Source organism: Eutrema salsugineum, unplaced genomic scaffold, assembly GCF_000478725.1.
Source record: "Eutrema salsugineum unplaced genomic scaffold, Eutsalg1_0 scaffold_1, whole genome shotgun sequence".
In the NCBI taxonomy this organism is placed as follows: domain Eukaryota; kingdom Viridiplantae; phylum Streptophyta; class Magnoliopsida; order Brassicales; family Brassicaceae; genus Eutrema; species Eutrema salsugineum.
Genome location: NW_006256909.1, coordinates 2,646,808 through 2,665,512, shown reverse-complemented (window position 1 = coordinate 2,665,512; position 18,705 = coordinate 2,646,808). Strand labels below are relative to the sequence as shown.

At 36.5% G+C, this 18,705-nt stretch overlaps 4 protein-coding genes across 7 annotated transcripts; 1 reads left to right on the top strand and 3 right to left on the bottom strand.

Annotated features, from left to right (window-relative positions):
* The first annotated feature begins 837 nt into the window (after nt 1–837).
* Nucleotides 838–3,128, top strand: LOC18029209 (cilia- and flagella-associated protein 251). Of its 4 annotated transcripts, none has more exons than XM_006412253.2 (2): nt 838–994; nt 1,518–3,128. In XM_006412253.2, the coding sequence occupies exon 2, from the start codon at nt 1,579–1,581 to the stop codon at nt 2,968–2,970; it is 1,392 nt and encodes a 463-aa protein (XP_006412316.1). In that variant the 5' UTR covers nt 838–994; nt 1,518–1,578; the 3' UTR covers nt 2,971–3,128. The 4 variants fall into 4 exon arrangements, with proteins under 4 accessions (XP_006412316.1, XP_024005284.1, XP_006412317.1 ...); XM_024149516.1 differs by having other exon boundaries at nt 854–994; nt 1,548–3,128; XM_006412254.2 differs by having other exon boundaries at nt 854–1,017.
* Nucleotides 3,129–3,343: 215 nt separating this feature from the next.
* Nucleotides 3,344–7,721, bottom strand: LOC18029208 (aspartate--tRNA ligase, chloroplastic/mitochondrial). Its single transcript, XM_006412252.2, has 15 exons — nt 7,208–7,721; nt 6,783–6,926; nt 6,579–6,688; nt 6,369–6,480; nt 6,190–6,261; nt 5,995–6,086; nt 5,730–5,850; nt 5,385–5,507; nt 4,981–5,176; nt 4,681–4,868; nt 4,516–4,587; nt 4,329–4,427; nt 4,163–4,243; nt 4,009–4,066; nt 3,344–3,753 (listed from the first exon to the last, which is right to left on the bottom strand). Exons 1-15 carry the CDS (start codon nt 7,574–7,576, stop codon nt 3,584–3,586), a joined length of 2,007 nt encoding a protein of 668 aa, XP_006412315.1. The 5' UTR covers nt 7,577–7,721; the 3' UTR covers nt 3,344–3,583.
* A 76-nt stretch (nt 7,722–7,797) lies between these two features.
* On the bottom strand, nt 7,798–10,816 carry LOC18029207 (inositol-tetrakisphosphate 1-kinase 2). Its single transcript, XM_006412251.2, has 9 exons — nt 10,308–10,816; nt 9,486–9,567; nt 9,361–9,393; nt 9,076–9,196; nt 8,886–8,978; nt 8,651–8,770; nt 8,324–8,556; nt 8,151–8,235; nt 7,798–8,043 (listed from the first exon to the last, which is right to left on the bottom strand). Exons 1-9 carry the CDS (start codon nt 10,604–10,606, stop codon nt 7,952–7,954), a joined length of 1,158 nt encoding a protein of 385 aa, XP_006412314.1. The 5' UTR covers nt 10,607–10,816; the 3' UTR covers nt 7,798–7,951.
* Nucleotides 10,817–15,189: 4,373 nt separating this feature from the next.
* On the bottom strand, nt 15,190–17,097 carry LOC18029206 (protein SHORT HYPOCOTYL IN WHITE LIGHT 1). Its single transcript, XM_006412250.2, has 4 exons — nt 16,843–17,097; nt 16,536–16,760; nt 16,347–16,412; nt 15,190–15,655 (listed from the first exon to the last, which is right to left on the bottom strand). The coding sequence occupies exons 1-4, from the start codon at nt 17,011–17,013 to the stop codon at nt 15,500–15,502; spliced, it is 618 nt and encodes a 205-aa protein (XP_006412313.1). The 5' UTR covers nt 17,014–17,097; the 3' UTR covers nt 15,190–15,499.
* Nucleotides 17,098–18,705: the final 1,608 nt, after the last annotated feature.

Here is an 18,705-nt window from a genome sequence, read left to right as displayed (position 1 = left end):
ATCCGCACTATGCCCGGTTTCAAACCGGTTATGTTTTCACGCATGGAGGAACAGCCATATCTTGGAGATCCATGAAGCAGACTATTGCCGCTACCTCATCCAACCATGCGGAAATCTTGGCCATTCACGAAGCTAGTAGAGAGTGTGTTTAGTTGCGGTCCATGACTCAGCATATCCGATCAGATTGTGGTATGGACGAAGATAAGGAGCCTACGGTGATGTATGAAGACAATGCAGCTTGTATCGCTCAACACAAGGACGACTACATCAAAGGTGACCGGACGAAGCATATTCTGCCCAAATTCTTCTTCACTCATGAGCTACAGAAGGATGGTCAGGTCAAGGTTCAGCAAGTCCGATCAAGCGAAAATTCAGCCGATCTATTCACTAAATCATTACCGACTTCTACACTCCGGAAGCTCATTCATCAGATAGGAATGCGTAGACTTAGAGATCTACAGTGATGCCTAAACCAGGGGGAGTAATGCGTGTTGTACTCTTTTTCCTTCACCATAGTTTTTCCCACTGGGTTTTCCTGGTAAGGTTTTAATAAGGCAACGTTCCCCAGCGCATTATAGAGATCCCGGTTTTGTGACAGGCACGGTTACCTTGTCCAAGGGGGAGTGTTATAAACAAATGGACTTCTAGTAACCGGCCCATTAACTATCAGGTTAATGTCTCATAACCCATTAGGGTTTCTAATACATTAGTTATGTAATATATATATATATACAATAAGATAAAAGTTTTTTTCCTTAATATATTGCAACTAATATCGAATATAAACAATTCTCAATAATTGAAAATTATTGTACAAAAATAATAGAAAAACAGGGAATAGACAATAGTCATCGCTTCACCTTCTTTGCGTTGTCTGGGCCTTACCTCTGTCCTCCACACTCTTTACTTCTTCAAAGTTTTTCTCTTTGTTTGTTTACTATAAACTCTCTGTAGATTAACGAAGCTCAAAAGCTTCCCTGTCTCCTTCTCTCAGGTAACTCTATCTCAAACTCTTAGGTACTCTCTTCCTCAAAAAACTCCAATTTTCTCTTCTGCTGTCTCCGAATCTGGTTCTTTTCCTGCATTCTCTTTTTGGGTTTTATGTTCTTGTCCTGGTCATATGTATAAATTTAAGCTGTTTTCAAGAAATGGGTACTTGATCTGACTCCTCTAGATCGAAGCTTTATTTGGTATTATCTTTTGCCATGTCCTTCTTCTTCTTCGTCTCCAACAACTTGTTCTTCGTTTAATTTCTCTAGAAAATTTAGGGGTTTTAGGCTCTCAGTTTTCATTTGCTGGTTAGGGTTTCAATTTCTGTAGTTTGATCTAATTCTCTTTTAACTTTCTACTGACTTGCATCATGGTTGCAATTAACTGGTTTTTTTCCTTTTGCATGTCACATCTCCACTGTTCATTTTGGTTTTAACTGAATTCCAAAATCAAAGGAAAACGATCTCTTTTGACGCAGCTCTAGTAATGGTTGTTCTTAGGTAAAAACTGTTCCTTTATTGTCACAGGTTAAAAATCTGAGTATGATATTTGTATAGCTGTGAGAAGATTGAAGGAGTTTTATTGAAGATGAAGAAACCAACAAGCAGAAGTCAAAGAGGGAGCAAAGGTATCAAAGGGAAACACATCCTGCAGATATGTGTTCTGCTTGGAGTTTGCATCTGGTTAATTTATCAAGTGAAGTATTCTCATGATAAGAAGAAAGAATTTTATGAGAAAGATGGCAAGAAATCGACCGTTTTGTTATCAGAGAGCGAAGATGGATTGGTGAAGCTTGGGAGAAAAGATCTTCTACCCGGTTATCATAACCAGAACGAGAACGAGAAGCATGTGGAGGAAGAGGAGGATGAAGAAGAGGTTAGCCGTGAAGATGAAGAGAAAGAGAGCAAGAGTAAAATAGAGAATGGTAATAATGAGGAGGAGAAAGAAGAAGAAGAGGAAGTAGTTGATGAGGATGAAGAAGATAAGAACAAGCAAGTAGAGGAAGTAGTTGAGGAGGATGAGGAAGAAAACAAGCACGAGGAAGATGAGATTGATGAACAAGATCAAAGTAAAACTGCCGGAGATACTGATAAGGATGATGAGTTACTTGAAGAAGAGAAGGGTAGTGGTTCGAGTGAGAGCGATGAGAAAGAAAAAGAGACTAATCATGCAGATGATATGACCGTTGATGAGGCACGTGAGGAGCATTACAAGGCTGATGATGCGTCCAGTGCGGTGTCCCATGAGTCTCGGGTACTGAAGACAGAGAAATTGAAAGAAAGTTATGGTAATTCAACGGAAAGAGCCCAAGAGAACAATTCCAATGCCACTATAAGCGAGGTTCAGGGTCGTACGGAACCTGTCTCGAAGTTAGGAGAAGCTGAAAGAGGCGATACTGTAGAGAAAACAACCACAGAAGTGAAAAATGGTGACAGAGAACCATCCAATTCTGAAACAAAGAGTAATGGGCCTAATGGCAATTCGATAGAAGCAGTTCTTGAAGCTTCAGGTCTTTTGGAGAATGAAACAAAAATCATGCGAGAGCGGAGTCAAGAACATGACAAAACTGAAGATGGTGCACCACCTTCGGGATCCTCTGATCTACGGACTGTCTTCGCACTTGAGCAAGCCCGTAATGTATCCGATCCCAACATCACTGTCTCTGCAAACATTACCAACAAAGATTCCATTCAAGATGAGTCCAGGAGCTCAACTTCAGAGTCTTCTCAAATTGAAAACATCTCAGGCTCGAACACAACTGAGGTGAAGGAGAATTCAAGGTTTGAGGGTGATGATGAAACAGGTGAAAAGGAAAGTTCAAACCTTTTTTTCACAGAGCAAACGGAGGAAGCAGATGATACTTCCGAAACCACACTATTGCAAGAAGAGAGAGATGCTCTCACTGATCCACAAACTCTGCCGGATGTAAGATTAGAAGGGAATGAAGAAGATGAAGAAGAAGCGATCGCAGCAGAATAAGAAGCTCCCAATGGAAAAAAGGACTAGTTTATGTGAATGTTCTCTATGGGTTTTTCTGCTTTCCAGCTGTCATAGTAAAAGCTAAAAACATCAGTGCCTATCCTTGTTGGTTTCCAAAACTGTATATTCATCTTGAACTTTAGCAACGCATTTGCTTTCATTGGTCTTGAGGAAACCAAGTTCAATACTAACAGTAACAGTAGAGAAAGAGCTCAACAGTAAGTTAGCTAAGTAGAATCCTCTTATCTTTCTTGTAGGAACTGTTTAAACAGCAACAATCATGTCCGTAAGTAAAGCTGTAGAAGAAACTCAGAAGATATGATCACCTGACTAGGACTCACCAGTTACAGATACACTGGGAATTAGCAACTCGAAAAAAATACATTACTTTATCTTTTATTATCACTTTGTTCAAGTGGGAGTTTTGCAAATAACTTTGGCAAATATCGTTTCAAAACAAATTTCTATAAAATCAATAACTAATGATGTTAACAGTACACTGAAGATGTGGACAAATACTTTGGCAAGAGAATACCATTACCACATCTCTACTTAATCCAATTCTCAGAGCACCAAAGATACAATGATGATTCTGTTGAGAGGCTGAGAGCTATTATTTGGTACGGATGGAGAGATCTTGTAGCTGCTTTGGATCGACTTCCGAGGGAGTTCTTGTTAAGGCACATTGAGCCGTGGTTGTCTTTGGGAAAGCTATTACATCCCTTATGGAACTCGCACCTGCCAGCATCATCACCATCCTATCCAATCCATAAGCAATTCCACCTGTAATTTCATATCAAATTCTAATGTATCATCAACCATGTTTGACCAATCTTGTTCAACATCGCCATCACAAGAGTTCCAATAATCCACAAGATTGTCAAAAAGTATAAAACCCAATGTTTTCCTAAGCGGAAACTTCCCGAAGCAACAAAAGACTGGGTGAAACAGTCTAGAATTTAGACATTAAAGTTACGATTATGTAATGTTTTTTTTTTCAAGACCAAGATTTAGTTGACCTTGAGAAAATTTACATACCATGAGGAGGAGCACCCATGTCAAGAGCCTCCAAAAGATAGCCAAACTTTGCTTCAGCCTGTTCGTAGGGAACAAAAAAAAAAACACAAGAGATAAAGCGTATCTGTAAATATAGTCTTTCATTTAGAATGGATAAAAAGAAAGTGATAGTCACCTCTTCGTGTGAGATTCCAATAATCTCCAAAACCTTTTCTTGGACGTCCCGCTTATATATTCTCAAACTTCCTCCACCAATCTGGTATACATCAAGAGAGTTTACTAAAACGATTTTCTAAGCTACTGTTCCAGAGAGAAGAAACGGTAAGCTGTTTGGTTTTTACCTCGACCCCATTGTAGACCATGTCATAAGCAAGAGCTCGTGCAGAAAGCAAATCATCTATATCTTCAGGCCTAGGAGCTGTAAATGGATGATGTAATGCCTATAGAGAAAAGGCCTTTTCACATTAGCACACAACATATCTGGCCATTGATCTCATGCAAGTAATCAAATTATGTGAAATGACGGACCTCAAGCCTCTGCTCTGGATCATTCCACTCAAACATCGGAAAATCTGTCACCCACAGAATCGAGTGCTTGGACTATATAAATATCCAAGAAACGGCATAAATCTGATGAACAGTCATCAAATGGAAGAAAAAAAAGAGAAGTGATTGCCCATGGGAGAAACTTACTTGGTCAATCAAATCCATGTCATGGGCTACAAAGAGTCTTAACCTGTCTAGGGTTTTATTGACAGAAGTAACAGGACCCACTCCAAATAAAATAAGATCACCAGGCTCTGCTCCACATTGTCTCACAAAGTTTGTTTTACCCGCCGAATCTAAACTAGAAACTAATGCTGCAATTCCCTCGACCTCGCCTGCATCACAAGTTTAGACCATGTCAGAGCTGAATGTACAAAGTCTAACTATATGGATGTTGTTAGAAAAGAAAAACAAAGAGAACAAAGTACGCATGATTTATTTACTTACCATTCTCCAAGACCTTCAAGAAAGGTAGACCCTTTGCTCCGGATTTTATTGCTTCATTATAAATATCTCCTTTTTTGAGAGCTGAGTTTGAATACTTTTTAGCCCCCGAAGGCACACATAATACCTTGATGATTCCACCACTTTCAAGGGCCTCCGTAAAAACCCTGAAGGAAGATTCTGTGAAAACGTTTGACACCTGCAGTTTCAGAAACTTGGGATTTATACTTTTAAATAGACTTCAAGCTTATATACAAAAAGTGGGAAACAACTCTACAACGCACTTCCTCGTTCAAGGCAAAAACCAGCATAAGCAATGATTCCCTTGCAGAAAACAAAAGCAGGCAAAGAGACATTCATAAACTTCTTTGTAACATTAACTAAATAACCAATGCAGATAATATTACGTCTTTCAACTCAAGATCAAATCTTGTATCTGGTCTATCTGAGCCAAATCGATCCATTGCATCAGCATACGTAAGCCTTGGGAATGGATCAGGTAGCTGGATACCTTTGATCTCTGAAAAGACCTACACAAGAAGGTCAAATAATTAAAAATGCTGAAAGAACATCAAAAAAATATTAAAGTGCAGAGTTTCACATAGAAAATGAGGATCAGAATTTCAGGACATATATAAATTACAAGAAACACATTACGAAACAACAAGTTTACAAACATTTATCTTGACATCATTCTTGCGTCGCTGTCACAGAAGATAGTCGCCATAAAAATAGTTCAATTGAACCCTAACCTTACGGATAAGATCTTCATTCAGCTTCAGCATGTCCTCCATAGGCATGAAAGCCATTTCCATATCAAGCTGACTGAATTCAGGCTGCCTATCAGCTCTTAGATCTTCATCTCTAAAACATCTGATAATACGATAATAAAACGCAAGAGAGAGAGACCATTGGCATCATGAGTCCTATTTTCGATGGCAAATGAAGGTGATGAGCGACTTATGTCAGGGAATTTTATGCTGAACCAAGCTTAGGAGCCAAAGATCATATACATACCTCGCTATCTGGTAATATTTGTCAAATCCGGAGACCATTAACATTTGTTTGAAGAGCTGCGGACTTTGTGGCAGAGCATAAAATGTTCCTGACTTCGAAAGAGACATTTGACAGAATCAGTCCTGTAAACTATGATGAAAGCTTATACTTGAGGGGGAACTAGGGATAAATCAAGATGAAAAGAAGTAAATGCACCTGAATTCTTGAGGGAACCAGATAATCTCGCGCGCCCTCTGGAGTAGATCTAGACAGTATTGGAGTTTCGATCTAAGGAAAACAATAAACCAAGATGAAAAAGCTGAGTAAGACCCAAAACTGAAAATATACAAAAATAAATAAATTACAGAGCGTCATTCAAATAGAGAAGGAAATACCTCAATAAACCCATGCATGTCTTCCAGATATCTCCTAATCAGCTTCACCACGTTATGACGAAGAACTATATTATTCTTCATTTGCTGACGGCGAAGATCAAGACATCGAAATCTAACATCATAAAAACAAATATAAAGCATCAGTAAGCATTTAGAGATTAATACAACGAGACCAGCCATGAAAGATAGATCATACAGCTAATATGTCACCTTAGGCGAATTTCTTCTTTAATTGAATCTTTAGTCTCGTCAGACGTGGTAACTAGGAAGGGAAGCTTTGACCTCACAGGATTCAATATTTCAACATGCTCTGCAACTACCTAATGCAACATACCACCCACATTAACTTTGGAGAAAACAAAAACATTTAAGATATATACATGCAACTGAGCTGAGTGAGAAGAGAAGCCATACCTCAATGGCTCCAGTTTTCATTTTCTTGTTGATAGACTCATTTGGCCGACTACGAACAGTACCTTCCACGGAAACAACGTACTCAAGCCTCATGTCATTGATCAAGCCATGCGCCTCAGGAAACTCATCCGGAAGCGTCCTGACCTAATACAATTATAAAACTTTCAAACATCAACGAAGCATACAGTCCTCAAATATCCAGCTTTGCAAGCGTTTCACAAACTGGAAAAACATTGAGTAAAAACATGTCAAATCCAGGAATGGATTAAATGAAACACTAATTGTTTCTTTTACTCAGATTCAAACCCAAACATCGAGTAAAAAGTGCATTGATAAAAACACACTTCTAACTAATAATCAACTGCTACCTAACACTTAACGGCTATAATGCAAAGTGGGAATAACATTAGGTGAAATAGAGGAACCTGGACAATGCCGGTATGATCTCTAAGATTAACGAAAGTGAGGCCTCCATGGACTCTGTGAAGGGCGACCCACCCGCAAAGGTGGACCCTTTTACCAACATCGTCGACTGATAATTCGCCGCATAGCCCGGTGCGCGATACCCACCGAAGAACCGACGGAGGAGGTGGAAGTGGCTTCAAAACGGCGTCGCCGGAGGCAACAGAGGCAGTGGAATTGGAGAAGGTTCTTCGGGTTCTGGGAAGTGGGTTTCTACGTCTGGGAACGAAAAAGAGAGCTGCGGCGTTAGAGGCGGATATGGCGGTGGCGGAGAGGAAAAGAGAAGAAAACGATGCAGGTCGAAGAGGCAAAGTTCGCAGGAGGAGAGACATTATTGGGACGAGATAGTAGCGAAAGGAGGAAAGGTTTAAGGGATTGCGTTTTCAGAGACGACGAAGACGTTGAACAAATAAATTGATCGAATTTGCTTTGGTTTATAACTAACCGAAATTGGTCAAAATGATAGACTTTTTGGATGATTGAGGACTGTGGGGAAATGAGTACAATATTGAGCAACTTGATTAAAAAAAAAAGCTTTTTCATTTGTGTGTTATTTAAAGCTGAAAATCACTAATCAAAACTTGTTATCGGATACAGAGCAGCTAATTCTGTACAAATCCATAATTTAGTCATTATTCTCTTCCCACTGCTTTTACATCAGTTTAATACCCTCCTCCTCAGAACATCTGATCACTTCTTAAATTTTCTCATTTACAATGTCTCTTCTTATGTTTGGCTTGCGCCAGATTGTGGAAGAAATCTACAAATACTTGCTCGTAATCTGGCATCTTTCCGTAACCTGCAAATGGATTTTAAAAAGACTTATGTTCATCATTATCTGCTTCCCTGAGAAAATCATATTCAGACTACACCAGAGCTTCAGATACAAACAAACCAAAAACTTGCCAGGAAAATAATTGATGTCAATAACATAAAAGACGTTTTTGCTCCCATGTTCCCTGATCATGTCTATGTTGAAAAGCCGAAGTCCCTATCCAACGAAAGCAGCAACTGATCAGAACATACAAAAGAAACATACTTGCAGGGGAAAATTTGAGGAATCAGCAAAAATTTATTACCAATAAGCTTCGCAGCTCTTTTACAAGGGCCTCGAGAAAAGGCTTTGGAGGTAGCTCAGCAACACTAGGGTCCAGGTCTGCGTTATCAGCTGATGCAGCAGCAGATGAAACCCTTGGGAATTGGAAGACGCCATCAACTTTGGCTTTTTCGCAATTGCTCACATTTGGTAAAGAAAACCGTCTCACAACTTTTATAACATCACCCACCACAAAAACCTTGAAGAGAACTCCACCTTCAGGCAGCAGAAAATGAATCAAAATGCATTCGACATTTTGTATATATAAATGGGACAATTGCATACTAAAGTGCATCATAAAACACAATACCATGATTAACAAACTCTTGGAGGACTAAAGGCGGATCAAGTTCTGCAAGCGAGCGCCTGTCATAAGCTAAGAATAACTGATGTGACTTTGCAGTTCCATCGATCCAGAGTGGCTTTGCAACTGGGAAAAAGTTGAAAGAATCAAATTTGAACCATTTTTATACTTTCTTATAATCATCGATATATATATATATATATAAGAACATTTAGCGGCAAGAAAATATGTTAAGTTGTACCTAGTGGAAATTTAAGACCAGCTTCCACAACTTTATCGGCACTAGATGCTGAATCTTTCAGGACAACCATTTGCTTTGGAACAAAAATGCTGCCTACAAGGATTTACCAAAGCAAAAATCACTTATAGAGAGGCTTAAGAAAGCTATTGAATTTCAATGTATAAAAAATATTTCTGAGGAGGATTATTACCACTGCAATCTGACAGGTTCAAATCTGCCATACCCTGAAGCATAGATTGTCGATTATATATACGCTGTATTGCACCTGGAGGATCAAGCACAGTCACTTCTGGATGTTTTTGCTGGTAATCCTGCAAACAAATTGAGGCAAACATGAGATTGCAGACCAAAATATTGAGTTTGGCGACATTGTATTAAAGAAATGGATCGTTTCAACAAAAGTAAAAAAAATGGCTCCAGCTGCAAGTAACAAAATTCTCTCAAACCAAAAGGCAGACAAGACAATTCTCCGAACCTCAATAACCTCTTGCCACTCTTTTCCGAGCAACTGCAAGCGCACAATCATAGAATTCATTAGAATATTAGCAGAAACATAGATAGAAAAAAGTTCAGATGAAAGCATTCTTAGCTCTCACAAACCTTATGTAAAACGACATCAAATGGCCCTTGTTCAGAAAGCGGACGGTTCAAATCGATGGCGACAAAGCAAATGCCTTTTCTCCTAAAAAGAGACAAAAGTAGAACTGTTAGAGCTTTCTTCAAAACTCAGCTGGAAAAAGAAAAAGAATGAAGGCTTTGGGTTGATTAGAAAGAGGCAAAGCTAGAGACCAGTCGTCAAACTGAAGAAAAAACTATTAAGAAATGTTTTTCCCTGAACTATGAAATCCTTGTTTGAGAGATTCTACCACATGAAATTTTAAGTAGAACCAGTCATCGTTTTAATTAAAACACCCATGTGACTGAAGAAGATTTCCAAGCAACAGAAAGGGCAAAACAACAAGTATATTTTTTTAAAAGCTAAAGTCAAACCTCAATAGAGACTAATCCAAAAGAATCAATACAAGGAATATTCCCATATAAACAAGGTTCCTGATACCACAAGTATACCAGTGTAAGTCTAAGCAAGGAATCGATAGAGGACAAAAAAATGGCAAATGACAAGACACGGCAAGTGGCAATGGTCTTCTCCACAGTAGAATCAGGCAAACCAACAATAGCTCTACCAAAACAAGAGCAAAGAAACAAGAACCAAATCTGGGGGAAATGTCAAAGTCCTAAATATCCTTTTGAAAGTAGAAAAGAAATTGTCGGTTCAGTTATACGCCAACAAAAGAAGAGTCTTCGCAGGGAGAGAAACACATTACACAAATTTGGAAACTATGCAAGTCTGTATGTGAAAAGAGATAGCAAAAGGACTTAAGACTTGAAAAACAAAGAGGCATTTGTGTAGTATTTCATTACCTAGCAAGGAGTTCAAGCTTGGGCTGCAAGAAACTCTTCTTCTTCTTGGAAGTCAGAGCATACCCGACAACGAGCTTCTGCATCTGCTGAAAGGGCTGTTGGATTTGAAACGGCACCGTTTCGTTCACAACTTGGCCTTCGTCCTCACCTCCCTGGCTCTGTGGCAACATGTTTTCGCCATCCAATCCCATACCCAAGTCTTCAAATCCACCGCAGGAAAACCCTAAATTGCACGTAATCCCCAAATTACGCCTCAATCTGGCAGTTTCGATTTCACCGGAAGCGAGAGTCCCAAACATTAATAGAGACGGGTAATTAAAGAAGAAGAAGAAAGGGAGATTCTTTAAAGATCCCTCTAAGATTCTATCTCCGCTTACACCCAAGGAGTGGAATTGCCCACTGCCTCCTATGGTCTCTCGCTGCGATACACGAGGGAGAGAGAAGAGAAAGCGAGAGAGATACTATACGTGTAGGACAAAATCTCGAAATCAGAGAGAAATGAGATGGGAAAATGTTGAGGGAGAGATTGCTCTGAGAATCAAATATTTATAGAGGATGATAGATTTGTGAGAATTACAGGAAAAACAAACAAAAAAAAAAGATATGTTACAGTGAAATGGTCGTTCCCAAAGCTTTGCTGAAGTTTTTTTATTTATTTCCTTACCATTTCTTATTTATTTATTTCCAATTTTACCAATGAATTACACGTACTCGCTCTACATCGGGTTTTGTGTTAAAAGTGACAAATCATATTAGAGTATTTTGATGCCATCGTTTTCTCATCACTATAATTACAATGAATTTGGCCACTGTCTTTGCTGATTAACAATCCAAATCACAAATTTGTAACAGCATGGCTATAGACCATTACGGTGCATCGATGCTAACAACGGTGAGGGACAATAGTAAAAAAACGTAAAAAAAAATTATAAAAAAAGTACAAAAAAGTACAAATATATTCGACAAAGATAGCTATATAAAACAAACCTATTAATAAACCTATTAACATGGACGATGTCTCAGTTTCATCCGGAGTATTTATGTTGAATATTTCCGAAGCCTTAAATGTGTTATTTTTGTATGATTGCACGATCAAAACGTAAAAAACAAAAAACAAAAATCAAACATGATGAATTACAATGTATAAAATACAATTTATTGAGAGAATAGTTTCGGCCATCTGCGAGTAACCGTGCTTGATCCCTGCTGGCTGTTGAGTAAATTCTATTATAATGTTTTACGCGAACTCATCACAAATTCATCGTCATTTAAATTGATAATACTGTATATGGCCATTTGCCAATATGATAGCTTTATATACTATTAGTTACATTTTTCGTTGTTATATCGTTGATTTCTTTTAGTGAAAAAAGAGATGCTATCTAGAGGGACTACGATGGACGCGAAGCCTAAAGTTGGAGGCTGTTAGGGTTCTACGGTCCTTTGATTTAACGAGCTTTCTTCTTTAATTTTTGACGACGATGAAGATTTGGATAAGCTAATCTATTTAGATATCTGTCTTCGTTCGCACGCACATGCCTACTTGATAGTAATCTTACGTACGTTCCCACTACTGGAATTAATTAATAACCTTAATTTATGTCGATTTCTTTATTGGTACACACAAAAGTTTAGAGAAAACAATTTATATCATGAAATGATTAGAAAAAAAGTATGCTGCGAAATGTCTTAACAGATAGCTTGATAAAGATCTTTTCTGGTGGATCAGGTCTTAGATCACATCCAATTAAAAATGATAAAATAAGTAGAGGTTAAGTCTATTGATTTCCAACTTATATCATATATTAACACATTATATATATAAAAAAATTATTGATTAATGTAATTTACTTTATAGGAATATATAACGACAAACAGCATGCAAGGGAATATGCTCTTTTGTAATTAGGCAGAAGAGTCTCTTGTTTCTGTCAGAATCTTTTTTTTTTTAATTTTAGATAGATTTTGAACTAACATAATATTTACTCTAATCATGAGTAGTAAACCTTTTCCACGTTTAATTTAGAATTTTATAATGTAATTCAAGTACTTTTCACAATATTTTTAAACTTTTCATGTTTTCATATACTTGAAATATAATTACCCATGTAATATATATATATAGGAGGAGGAAGTTCCATTCAGTAACTAAGACTTAATTTTTGATACATCATCAGTGTTTTGCAAACACATTATAACTCTAGCTTATCGAGCTTTTACTATTTTGGTTATCTACTATTGTCTATTGATATACTATATATGTGTCAAATTATCTAAATACAACTTCGTATGTTGTTTCGACCTACTACCTAACTAGATATTTTGTGAGTAGTAATTGAATCATGTTTTTCAACTCAAATTTTTTTTTTTTTGCAAATTGAGATGTCAAACAAAACATATGATTCTAGAATTTATCTGCATGCATATGGTCAGATAGAATATGATACTTGATGTTATGTATATATTATTGACATGACTTATCAGGTGCTGACGATTAACTAATTGTAGAATCATATACCGAGTTGACTTATCTCTCTGGTCGGAGATATATGTTCATGTTTGGGAGAATATGATGTGCCGTCAAACTTCTATGCGATTGATCGTTACTTACAAAAATAATGCATATGCTTTTATTCTACACCTGACAGTTGACTTCGATATAAGAGTCTATTTCTCTATTTTTGGTGAAAAGAATATTTGTATACGTCAAGATGAGAAAAAGATAAAACTTCGCTGTACAAATATATAGGAGAACGTCACACGGAAATTATCCAAGCGTAGTTATGCTTATTGGCTAGATGAGTGTTGTTTCACCTAAAGGATTTGGACTCAAATGTGGTGCTACGTGTGTGAAAAAATATTTATGTTATTACGTGTAATATAAGAGATTTAATTCTTCCAAAATGTAAGAAATCTGTATATCGAAAAAATCAAAAAATTTTATATTAATCAAACAAGAAGTGGTAACAATGAGGATTTCAATCATAACTAAACGATGATCTCTAATGGCGTATGTTGAGTTTTGGAGCATACTCTCTATGATTCGTTGCTCGATTCAACCATTGGCTTGTACGTTTGATCGATTTGAGTGGAGGTAAACCGTTTTATTTCAGGTATATCAGGCATGTACTCGTCTATCTTATGATTTTTTCTTTTATTTATTTGGGGTTATTTTTGATCAATGTTTATTTTTACTATAGAGCAAAAGAAGAGAAAAACTTTGTTCTCGATTTTTGTTGGTTATATATAGACTTATACTAAATTCCACAGCAGCGGAAAATGAACGTAATTCTCATATTGAAAATGAACCATTTAAATCGTGTCTCTTAATCTAGTTTTAAATTGTTTTGTAAAGTTTTGGGATCCTAATCCTAAAAGTGCTAACATACTAAGTAGGCGATGCTGCCCGACATATGTTTCTTTAAATTTTTATAAGCCGATGCGTATGTTTTTTTTAGTTAATAGAACATGTATATTAAAAATTTATAGATGCTTGAACAGAAAAAAAAAAATTCTAGATGCATGATATATATATATATATAAGTAGATATACTAATAATATATTTATATATAATATGCATATGTGGTGTGTTTTGTTATCTGTGTATATATGTGTACCACTAAGTGGGAATAAAAGGTACATAAGAACATCAAACTTCAAAATGCATCTTAGTGGAATTTCATAAACCCACTAATCTTTTGGCATTATTGTCGACTTTTAGCATTTTGTGCGTGTTTAGTTGGTTTTTGGTTTAGGTGCAAAATATATGCCTATGTATTGTAAGTTGTAAGTGCACTAGAACATATCCGCTTTAAACATCAACTTTATAAACTTCTCTTCTCTCTTTCGTCAATATTCTTTCAAAAAGTAATAACTAAACGTTCTTAGATTTATCTCTATCATTTTCTCCCTGATGAGGTGAGGTCGTCTCTCGTTCAATGCATTCCTGAACAATGGGTTTATTCAAGGTTAACTAATAAAAAAAGGGTATTCAGATAGTGAGTTTTAAGCTCAGGACCGACCCGTTAGGCATATAACGATTAAAATATAGTATATTAAGCTAACAACAAATCCAATAGATGTCAGGAAAGAAAAATAATAACAATTATAATCAAATAGAAGGCAAAGAGATCTGTAGTCTCCGGGAGCTGGTACACATCATGGCCGAATCTGAACCAATTTTTATTTTTATTTTTTATTAAAGCCGAAAAAAGTAATTGTTTATTGTATCTCAACTATACAACCATAACCCAAATATACAACAACACTGATCAAAAAATATATACAGCCTAAAGATTCTCGTATAACCAATCTAACACCCTTTTGTAGTCGATGTAGGAGGTTGCCACACACTCAGGCTAGAGCAGGATTCCTGAAATAGTGATGTTCGTAGGCCTTTTATGAAGATGTCGGCATACTTTACTTGGCCAAGTGCAGCCTGTTCCCTTACAAAGTCGATGTCAACGTGATTGGTGCGGTGTTATTGGACTGGATTAGAGAAGAGATGAACAAAACACTGATGTTGTCAAAGAATACCACCGGGGCAGGCCTACAACTATCTTTAAGAACCTCGAATCTGCATCGAAATATGCACAAAAGTCCGGAAATTGATGAACGCGCGGTAAAGTTGAACGTCATGGCCGAGATAGTATACGTTTGGTATAGCTTAGTATTAAAAAATATAAGGCATTGTAATCTGTCTCTCCTAGATCATGAAGTTATGATTATCATCACTACCATTTAAATCAAATGTTTCATATTATAGAGGCCTAAACCCAGGTATATTTCAACCTCTGCAAGTGAATTCAAACAGGTGTTTTTTGTCCCCTGGCAGAATCTTCAGATCTTCTATACAAAAGTCCTTTAAACTCTATACAAAACTACAAAGGTAAATATTGTTTATTCATTTAGAAACCCTCAGAAATAGGGTCACCGAAACCTATCATTGGCAATTATTCACTTTATTACCGGTTGAGCTACACACCAGCTCCCATAGCTGACTCAGTGAATGCTACATATAATATTTTATTTTTTAACTCATTAAATCATCATACATTTCCAAAGAACATCATCCACTGTAACTCTTTCCTGATTCTGAACACACTGTAATTTTATTGCCTTCGAAGAACCTAAACCAATTCTGGCTCACAGAAGTCAGAATTGCAGTTTCCTGAAGTGTAAAACGAATTAATCAAGAAACTGGTTGCACCCCATTCCATGCACGCGGGTCATCAACGAGTTCATTGTTCCTGTTGTTGCGGCTTTCTTGTACGTATGCTACACCAGCCCAAAGTCCCCGTATAAGTAGAATGCTCGTAAATACAATGGTTCCAAGTGTGCAAGCTACCTGCATTCCGCCATGAAAAATTACATAAAAAGCCAATCCAACAGTAAAAGCTATCAACACTTTACGTTAAGTAACAGTAACATAACACATTCTTTCTTTTTTGAAGACATAAAAAACACACGGTAGCTCAAGTTTTCAAAAACAGAGAGTCAAGCCTTGTAAAGTTTTAGTTTGATCTTAAATGCAGATATGCATACTATCTATAGATAAAGGTAAATAAAGTCAAAATGTTTTTAAACAAAAATTACAGAATGCAAAGTCAAGTAATGAAAAAAGATCCATTTATTCATGGGTGAGTAGAATGAAACAGAGATAGGTGGTGCTTAATTTGAGTTTAGATAACATTCCTATTTTTGGTTTGGATATTCTTAGCATGAGCTTGAATTTGCCATAAAACTGGATTCACCATTTTCAAGCATTAGCACAGCTATTAGCTTGATGCTAGCCTCTCTATTCAAACTTATGATAGTTGCAGTCTTCTGCGACACATAGTCAGTGAATCCGATAGCGAAGATATCAAGTTTTAGAAAAGAAAAAAAAAAACACTTCTTGTTAACTTCCAATACGACTAAAGCATGGTAAGAGAATTGAGGAACATGGACAGTGTATCAAGTTTTCAATTCTCTTTACAACAGCGAAGAACATTCCTTTCTATATAATTTTATAATTCAAAGGATTTAGAGTATATTACCTCGAGAAAGGCCTTCAAGATCCACAGAAATGCAAGTATAAGTACGCCATTCACTGAGAAACCCACCTAAATTGAACCCAAAAAAAAATATCAGGGGATGCAAATTTGGTATAAACCATCGATGAATACGATTTTCGTAGTTTGATCAAATACTCGAAAGGGGTCATTCAATGTAATCGAAGAGCTTACGAGCTTAGTGGAGATGGAAACAGGCAAAATTGATCGGACGGCTTTCCTTGCTCTCTTGGAGATCTTTCTGAAAACATTCTCGACAAATCTAAGTAAAAGATCCAAGCTTCTATCTTCTTCCTCCTCCTGATCGTCTTCGTCTTCTTCGTAATCCTCATCGAACCCATACTCCGGTCTGATCTTCCGGTTCCAGCTCCGCGTATCGTCGACGAAATCATCCCTCCCCTGTCGAAAGAACAAAGCTTTAGATTTATACAAAGCTCGAAGATTTATAACAAGTAGACAAGGGAACAGAAATCGAACGTACGTTGATGAAATCGCGGGGTCGCCGGGAAGCAAAAAGGGAAGAGGGAAAATCAGCGATCCTGGTTCTTGTAAAGATTAGGGTTTTGGGAGTGAAGATGAAGAAGGAAAGAGGCGATCGAGTTCGGGTTGAGAGCAGGGAAGAAGGCGATGAGATTGAGGCGGAAAATGGCATCGTTCGTTATGCATCAGAGCGCTCAACTTTTTTTTTCTTTTTTTGCTTTCTCTCTGTTTTGGAAGAATATTAAATTCCACGGTTGCTTTCATTTTCGCCAACCAATAATTTAATTCTTTTGATTCTTAATTCTTTTACTCCTCTTCTCCTTAACTACGTTCGATTATAAACAGTTCTTTTTGCTGCAATTAAGTTTCATATTACAAGGAAAAAAAATTACAATCTGAATAAACCAACAAAAAGATAATCGATAACTTTTGTAGCGTCACATCAACCATCTGCTTATTCCATAGGTTGCTGATACTAATCTAAACATAAACAGGAACATAAAATGGAGATACTTGATAATAGAAATAGTTACGGATTAGACTCGGGTGCAACCCGTATTTTGTCGGATTTATAGCAAATCCATATCATCCTAAGCAAGAAGGTTAAGACCACGGCACCGACAAAGACGATTATTACGATGAGAGTAGGTTTCATACTGTCTTCAGTCTTCACTACACACACCAAAATTTCTTCTTGCTAACTTTTTTATTCTTCTTGGTTTGCATGTTAATGTTATAAAATATTTGTAATATACATATATTGTCAACATAAATATTTAAGTTTCCAATTCTGCATATAAATCGGTGAAATTTGTAAGTTTTACATTTTGTAATTAAGGAACATTACCAAAAATGTTTTCAGAAATGTTATTTTTAAATCATTAAGAAGCACAATAACTAGAAAAAAATGGAAATGTTACATTTTATGATACTTTATTTATCGTCATACCATCACATTTATATATGTTATACACACGGATGGCATATATATGTACGTATATGATATATTACACACGCATTTTATGGTGCATCCTTTTTAGAAACTATCTTACGGGTAAGAGCATGTGCAATGGGAGAGACCATTTAGGGTCTCTATCCTTTTTTTTATTAATAAAATGAATAACTTTATTAGTAGAAACCCAAGAGAGAAATATTGTATATTTGTAGGTTCAATGGGAGAAATCTTGATGGTCTCTAAAAAAAAACTTTAAAAAAATTAATGCTAAAAGAAATTTTACATTGAACTTAAGTTTTTATTTTACATTACAACATTAGAAGAATATTAAAATATTAAACTTAATAATAAAACATTACAACAAATAAAACATAAATTATTATACATTAAACTTCTGTTTTATTTTTGAGATTATCCAAATTTTTGCCAGATATGTTCAACCATATCGGCTTTTAATTTGTGATGCACATCTGATGATCGAATTTTTCTTCGGGTATCCATCATATTTATAATATTTGTAGGCATGTTTGTCGAGTATGAGTAATCGACATTAGAACTTCCGCCTCCTTCTCCTTGTTGGAATTCTTGAACATTAAAGTGCCTGTATCCGTCTCGTTCGTCTTCAACTATCATATTGTGGAGTATGATACAAGCTCTCATAATCTTTCCAATTTTTTCTTTATCCCAAAACAAAGCCGGATTTTTGACAATGGCAAAACGAGATTGCAAAACTCCAAAAGCACGTTCGACATCTTTTCGGGTAGATTCTTGACGTTCAGCAAATAAACATGCTTTTAGACCTTCTGGTCGTGGTATAGATTGTACAAAAGCTGCCCAATTTGGATATATACCATCTGTCAGATAGTATGCCAAATGGTATTCCGTTCCATTGACGAAGAAATTAACATC